General features: G+C 43.7%; 1 protein-coding gene across 1 annotated transcript in view; it reads left to right on the top strand.

Annotated features, from left to right (window-relative positions):
• Positions 1-7,661, top strand: part of klhl32 (kelch-like family member 32) — a 26,884-nt gene extending 19,223 nt beyond the window's left edge. The window contains exons 7-11 of the mRNA XM_076736544.1: positions 1-482; positions 681-739; positions 2,903-3,095; positions 4,567-4,661; positions 6,444-7,661. The exon at positions 1-482 is cut by the window's left edge and continues 245 nt beyond it. Coding sequence (XP_076592659.1) covers positions 1-482; positions 681-739; positions 2,903-3,095; positions 4,567-4,661; positions 6,444-6,605 — 991 coding nt within the window. The 3' untranslated portion in view covers positions 6,606-7,661. The remainder of the gene's footprint in view (positions 483-680; positions 740-2,902; positions 3,096-4,566; positions 4,662-6,443) is intronic.
• Positions 7,662-7,903: the final 242 nt, after the last annotated feature.

The following is a 7,903-nucleotide window of genomic DNA, read 5'->3' as shown; positions in this document are numbered from 1 at the left end:
CTACATAGCTGGCGGGCGGAAGCGGGAGGTGAGCAGAGTCAGGGAGCTGCGGTACTTCAACCCGGCTGCACAGGAGCACGTACGTGTCGCAGGTGGGTCGAACTGGAGCGAGCTAACGCCCATGCCCACTGGGCGCAGCCACCATTGTGTGGCAGTAATGGGGAACTTCCTGTTTGTTGTCGGTGGGGAGGCGGAGCATGCCACTGGGAGGACATGTGCGGTAAGGACTGCTTGTCGATATGACCCCAGGGGCAACAGTTGGACTGAGATAGCCCCCATGAAGGCCTGCAGAGAACACTTTGTCCTGGGTGCTCTGGGTCAGTACCTGTACGCTGTGGGGGGCAGGAATGAGCTGAGGCAGGTGCTGCCCTCTGTCGAGCGCTACTGTCCCAAGAGGAACAAGTGGATGTTTGTCCAACCATTTGACCGCTCGCTGTCCTGCCACGCCGGCTGTGTAGCTGACAACCTGCTCTGGGTCTCAGGTATACAGCAATAAGGAAGAAGGACTCAAGACACTCACACACTCTCACATATGCACTGCATTTACGTTGATTCTACACATTCATATGCACACACACACAATCTTGACATGCAGTTCAGATACACTGTTTTATGCACATTTGTGCTAAAATCTTTGGCTCTCTGACAGAAGACAGGAGTGTTGTTGCTTTGTATTACAGGTGGGGTGACGAACACAGCCCAGTATCAGAATCGACTGATGGTGTACGACCCAGAACAGGTAAATAAGAGGTGATGAGCTCTTAGTGTATCTAACAAGACAGTTCTGGAAGTGCTTATGAGACCATATCAGTGATTTTGTATGTCTTATACTATTTACTTCAAACTAAGTACACTTAGTATACTACGCTGTAGAGTTTCATATTTGTAAAGCTGCTGGAATCAATATTTTTATATTAACAATGGAAGAAATGACTCCAAATGTGTGATGTGACAGGTGTTGCTCATGGTGATGAACCTACAGAGAGCTATCATCAGACTTTGGACTTGTAGCATTAAAGCGTCATTCAGCTCATTGTTTTGGTTTGACGGCCCACAACGTTACTGTTTTGGTTCACTCTCACTGCTCTCACCAGTGCTGTTCCCAGCAGCTGGTAATGTTCCTCCACTTACCACGGTCTTTTGCAGGTAGTTGAGAGACCCATCTCCTGCAGCTCAGCCTCCACAGTGTTTTTGCTTGATGCTTTCTGGGTGGCCATCACCCAGCTCTGAAGTGAGCAGCACGACAGCACTGTATTTAAAGAGCGCAGTGTTACCAGCCATCAAACGTGTTAATCTGATGTTCTCAAAACTGCAAGTGTTGCTATAGCGTTGACCCTTGAAGACTGCTTTCCCTTCTCCATGCACCTTGCAAGAGGGTGAATTGGTGCCAGCAACTCCCACGCTAATTCAGTTGTCAGACTTAAAACTGTGACTTATGTTTCTCCATATTGTAATTCCACCACTGCTTTTTCTGTCCGCGGTGCACATCACTACTGTTGCTCTCCCTTGTTTTTCCACTGATAAAGATTCCTGGCAGAGTCTTTCCTTATCTGAATAAGGCTGTGAGGATAGAGGGAATCCTATTGTTCAGACTGTAAAACCTTCAGAGACAAATCTGTGGCTTTGGGCTATATAGACAAAAATTGGCCTGGCTTACCAGTTAATGCCGTCAGAGTAATATTATTGCGAGGTGATGCAGTGCATACGTTTGAGAAATAATCTACACTCGGGCATCAACGTAACAATAATGGCTTTCCTGAGAAAATGAATGCAGACATTATGTTCACTATGATGAATTACACAACAGGCAGGTGTCAAGAGCCTGCTAATTGATTTTCACACCATATGGAAATTGAGGTGGCATCATGGAAAATAGGAAAACTACAGAAAACATTGAACCTCCACAGCTTACTTTAGAATACTATCAGTGGTTAAGAAATGGATTTGTGATTTGGTATTCATGTTTGTAGCTCCAAAAACCCAGATAGAAGTCCCTTAATGTAAATCCACCTGATAGTGCTTCCACACGGTCCCAAGCTTTTATCCTGGGTGCAAAGTGAGCAAACATATATGCGTATAATACCTGTTTTGTTGCAGCCTTCAGTGCATCATGGACAAAAAAAATGGATTTAATTAAAAATCATTTCAACACTCACATGGAACTGTCATGGAAGGCAGTAAGCTGCAGTCTCTGTTTGTGTGTTTATGAGCCAGCTGTTAAAGAGGGCTGGCTCTTGGTGAGGCTGTATATGGAGGTATGCAGTGTGTATATGTGTAAGTTGCACATCCATATGGGTCTGTGTTTGTACATGTCGGCGTGGACGTGAGGGAACGAAGAAGCGAGTGAAAGAGAGAGGGATAGAGTCTCATTTGTATTCACCATGAATCTACATTCACCTGCCAGAGCAACAGCAACCCCCCACCCACTCTACCCTCAACAGATGGCCACCCGTCAGCTCCCAGCAGACGCACACACACACACACATACACACTCTTATTCTCTGCCTCAATCAAACACACACACACACACACACACACACACACGAAATAAGCTTCGACACACTTAGTGAAATGAGCAGGGATCCTCGGTGTAAAATGGAGTGGCTGAAACATATGATTAGAAATAGGGAGGGAAGTCATTAGTACAAACCAGAGCTCCAGTGTCACGTTATTTATCTAGCACTGAGCATACATCAATTACCCATGCATAGATATGCTTAAATATTAATCTTCTTATTCATCCTCCTTCCCTTCCCACCCTCTCTGTTTCTCTCTCCCTCCCTCTTCATACTACATCTCACCTCCTTCTCATCTGCATCGTGTCATCTTCTTCCTTCTTTCTTCCCCTCCATCTGCTTTCCCCCCCCGAATCCATTCCCCACCACCTCCACCTCCTTTTCAGGACCAGTGGTTGGCCCGCAGTCCCATGTTGCAGAGGCGAGTTTACCACGTCATGGCGGCGGTGAGGAGGCATCTTTACGTGCTAGGTGGGAACGACCTGGACTACAACAATGACCGCATCCTGGTCCGCCATATTGACTCCTACAACATGGACCTGGACCAATGGACGCGCTGCTCCTTCAGCCTCCTCACAGGTGGGCAAAGTGAACAAACCACAACGGTGACAGTGCATACACATCCAAATTCACACTGTATGATTGATCAGTTGATAGTAAGCAGCTGGTCAACCCTCCGGTCACTAAAAAATGCTGCAAAAATAGCTTTCTTGCATAGATGAGATGACTGATAGCACTCTCATGCCTGTATGCTAAAGATGACGCTATAGTTAAGAGATGGTTATTTTAGCTTAGCATAAGAGACTGGAAACAGGGAGAAATGGCTAGCCTGGCTCTGCTTTGATTTTTTTGGTTATGGTAGGTCGTTTTGGGCTGCAGCAGGCGGCTGTTTGAGAAAGTTTTAAAGCTCTAACAGAGCACTAAACAACAGAGATAAAGTTAGCGATCAGAGAACGACACTATGTTAGTGACATATTAATATTGTTGAGCATTTAGCAGCTTAAGAGCCAGATATTTCCCTCAGGAGTTGGTGGAAAGTAAAACAGAGCTAAAAGCAGAGTGGATATTGGATCGGCATTCCTCAGGTGGTCAATTTTTCTATCGAGGGCCCTGAAATCATACACTCTTAATCAGCTTCTGTGAATGAATATGGGAGCACAATCTTCTGCCAAAGTTGGATGCCACATCCTTCTGCCACCAATCAGGATGTGAGGACGGTTGCTGTCAGTTAACTTGATCAAACCGCACCTACACACTCCTGATGGTGTGTTAAAGTCTTAACAGAGAACACCTGTGAGTTTTTTTTTTTTTAATTCTAACTTAACTTTGACTGTAGCTTATTTACACATGAATATTTAATGGAAGAGAGAAATCCTTAATACTTCAGGGGATTTAATGATGATTTACTTCGAACACTGTATTTTTAAAAAGGATCGACTGTATGTTGCACTCGGAAACATCGGTTGAGTACAGCTCTCTGCTTTATCCTCCTCTCATTAGATAAAAAACGTATCTCAGAATGCCTCCCTGCTGGTTGTGAGTAGGTGGTAGGATGATATACAATGAAAACACATATATCTCTAACTTGGACCTGTGGGCATGCTGCATCTATGGCCTCCATGCTGGCGGAGGTGGTACTTCATCCCACCTCCACCAGCATGGACCTCGAGGCACGAGAGTCACACTCTATCATGCACATGCTGTACTGGAGGATGTGGTCTTACTCTCTCATATCATGTTATAGTCTTCAACGAAGGCTCACCAGGCTTAGAGTTCAGGTGACTTTGCTATTCCTCCCTCCTTCTCCGCTCCTGTGTGACTTTCCTCTTTTGTTCTAGGATCTTCTAGTCATATTATATCTATAAAAGTTTCAGACAAAGTCACAGGAAAGAGAGCGGGAGCTCAATCTTGGCTCTCCATACACACCCGCCCTTGCCCCATCTTTCTCCATTTATCTCCCTCTCTGCCTCTCGGGGGACATGGAAGTCATATTGTCAGAATGCCCTCTGCTTGGCACAGTGAAACATCGTGCCGGCTCTGTCCTCTCCAGGTCAAAATGAATCCGGAGTTGCCGTCCACGATGACAGGATCTATGTGGTTGGAGGATACTCCATTTGGACCAATGAGCCTCTGGCATGCATTCAGGTGAGATGTGTGGCGTTAAGATTTAGCCTTATAACAGCTGTGACATGTCAGAATGATCAGATATAGTGATATGAATTCAGCTATTCCATGTGCTGTTCATATAGTGAAATGAATCAGCAGCAGACTAATTAGAAAATGGCCAGTGGATTGGATGAGACCATACATCCTGCACAGTTAAACAATGGAGCAGGGCCCAGACTGTTTCCATCAGCCTGAACTTACATATGAAGAGTAAATGTTATGAAAGAAAAAGCAGCACTGAAGGTGTTTAATGGTGCTGAAAACATTTCTTTTAATGCTGCCTTCAAGTGCTGTCAGAAATATTGTATACGGTTTAAGTTATTTAGCGAAACAACAAGTGTGTTTTCCAAAACTTAATCTTTTTTTTTTTTTTTTTTTAGATATTTCAGTTACCAAAATGAGTTATTTGTCTGTGGTGCTTTTCCTGTACTTCAGTGTGCTCTGCACTGCCCGATTTCTTGCCAAAAAACACTCTCGTTCAGGTGACCTCCACTCCAAATTGGCATCAAGAAAGTACTCATGTGCACAGTCTTCCAGGAATCTTTCAACTTCCTATGGTGAAGCTGAGTGGGAGGAGGCAGCAGATGTATCTACAATACAATCCAGTACCCTCAGTTCTGGTCAATGGAAAGAATTCTCCCAGGAGATTATGAGGATTTTTATTACTCCCAAGATTAAAGAGACTAGCATGGCAGACCCTCATGCTGCCATTGTTGGAGACACTGTGATTATTTAATGCCTGATCACTTATAATCCAACCCTGTCAGCTAGAAACAGAAAGTGAAATCATCAGTCTTTATATATGAGGTAATATAACAAGCAAGCATACAGCTCATAACAAATATCATCTCCAGGTGTAACTCGTAGCAAGTAAAACAAGCTGTGGCTGAGAAACAGATGGTCAACGAGCTTCCAATAAACGTAGAGTGGAATAGTGATTGTAAAAGAATTTACACTGTGGAGAGTTTGGTTTTCTCTTTGAGAGTCTGTGTTACTGTCTGTGCTTGAATGAAAAGAACAAGGAAGAATAATAACGCGTAGTGCACCCTGCCTTTATGCCTGTGGTTTACCTTGCCCCCCATCTCCCACGATTTGTGCAAGCTCTTCCGATTGTAAACTTGCCGCTATAAGCTACAGGTGACCTTGAGCCAGACTCTGAACTCCGAGTTGCTCCGTATGGCCAGGCAGTGTGTGGGTCTGTGTGTTTGTGAATGTGTGAATGAGAGGCAAATTGTAAAGAGTTTTGTGTGTTCAGGTAGAAAAGCGCTTTGTAAATGCATTTACCAGTTATTTTCACCTTATGATCCATGAACCATGGCTGCAGGGATTGTGTGGATAGTGGGATATGTTGTAGTATATACAAGTACGATTGTCTCTGCCAGGCCAATTCTGTCCTTTGAATTCCTTCCTTTCAAAGTTCTGTGTCTGTATGAGGTGGCAGAGGCTTTAATAATGTCACATATACAGAAAACCAGGCTGATGTGAATGCAGGTATTTGTTCATAAACCAAAGTACTGGACAAATTAAAAGATCAACCTGATGTTCGTACCAAATGTCATGGCGATCCTTCGAATAGTTGTTGAGACATTTCACACACATACCACATGGCAACAACTTCCAAAGGGTTAAAGGGACTCAATCACATGCATGCAGTACTTGTACTTTGTGTACTTCTGATTTTGTCCGTGTGCTCCAGTCCCTTTTTTCTCTGGAGCTGCTGAGATATTCCAGTACAGTAAATGTGACACTTCCTCTTTCCAGGTGCTGGATCTGAGCACAGAGGGGAAGGAGGAGGTTTTCTACGGGCCAACACTGCCATTCGCCTCTAATGGGATAGCAACTAGTTTCCTCCCTGCTCCTTACTTCACCTGTCCAAACTTACAGACTCTACAAGTACCCCATCACAGGATCGGTGCTGTTTAAACCCCCAATGAACATAACGCCGGAAAACATGAACACGTGAGCCTCAACTCAACTCTGGACCGTCAGTATTTATGAAGGTGACTGACAAAAATGTACCTGATCATAGTAATCATTGTGCAACCTGCCATCTCTGTCACACGAGTGTACGGGGATTTCTTTGAGACCCAAATGTAATAACAGTACTTTTCCTGATCTACAAGAGCCATGTTATTCTGCAAGCTTCTAGGAAACTGAAAAACAAGCAGCTGTCTCAGTAATACAGCATATCTGCTGTATTTCCCCCAAGACCAAGACGCTATTCATGATGTCCAGTGAAGACGTGATGAGCAAGCGAAGAAAATAACTCCACAGGGATTAGAATTCCCAAAGAAGACGGGAACAAAATGCCAATCCTATTACCAATTAAGTGACTTGTGGTAAAGAGACATTACTGAATTGCTCATCTGTCCACAGGTTCAAAGAAACGGTTGTTTTTGTAAGCCATTATAGGGCTGCGGGAGCTTTTTTCTCTGTATAACATTTTCATCAAACCTCTATAATCACGTTGGTGGCCTGAAAAACATGTACAGGATGTTTTTCAAGATACAGAGGACAAGCTGTTTTCTTTGACTCGCAGGTACTTTGAAATTACAGACTGAGTTAGTGTGTGTCGGGAGCCTGGGGCTGAAGCTCATCAGTGCATAAATGACCATGTCTTTTTATTTTCACTCAAATAAGGTCAAAAGGACTCTTATTATTCTGCAGTGTGTGTGTATGTTATCGACCTCCAAGATTCTTATTACGCTCAGGACCTAAGACTGTTCATGTTCAATAGAATGTCCGGTCATCGTCATCATTCAGAGAATATCTGCTGAGTATTCTCCACAGTGTGTATATGATATTATAAAAAAAACACTCCCTTATGCTGATTTTCAAAACAATTTTTTTTTTTTTTTTTACTTTGGCCAAAAGGGAGAAAATGTGATACCTGCACTTCCCCCATCTGCCCAAAACGACAAGTGTCTGAAAGAATACATGGAGCATTTTCATAATAAAGAGGCTACATACATACATAAACAGCAGTGGGCTTATTTTATATGGTCTGTTAATAGCTATGATGGGAAGAAGGTGAATTATTTAGCAGCAAAAGATAACAAACACTAATTAATTTTGTCTTTTGCTTGTCCAACCACCTCTTTATCCTGTATAGGGACCCCATTAGCAGCTGAGCCTGAATATAAAATGCAACACCACCACATTCGTCCCCATCTCTTCTATCCGTCACCAGTCAGCTCAGAGCCATCCGAAGTGTCGCCCAG

The sequence above is a fragment of the Chaetodon auriga genome, chromosome 8 (assembly GCF_051107435.1).
Source record: "Chaetodon auriga isolate fChaAug3 chromosome 8, fChaAug3.hap1, whole genome shotgun sequence".
Lineage (NCBI taxonomy): Eukaryota > Metazoa > Chordata > Actinopteri > Chaetodontiformes > Chaetodontidae > Chaetodon > Chaetodon auriga.
This window is presented reverse-complemented; position numbering and strand designations above follow the sequence as displayed.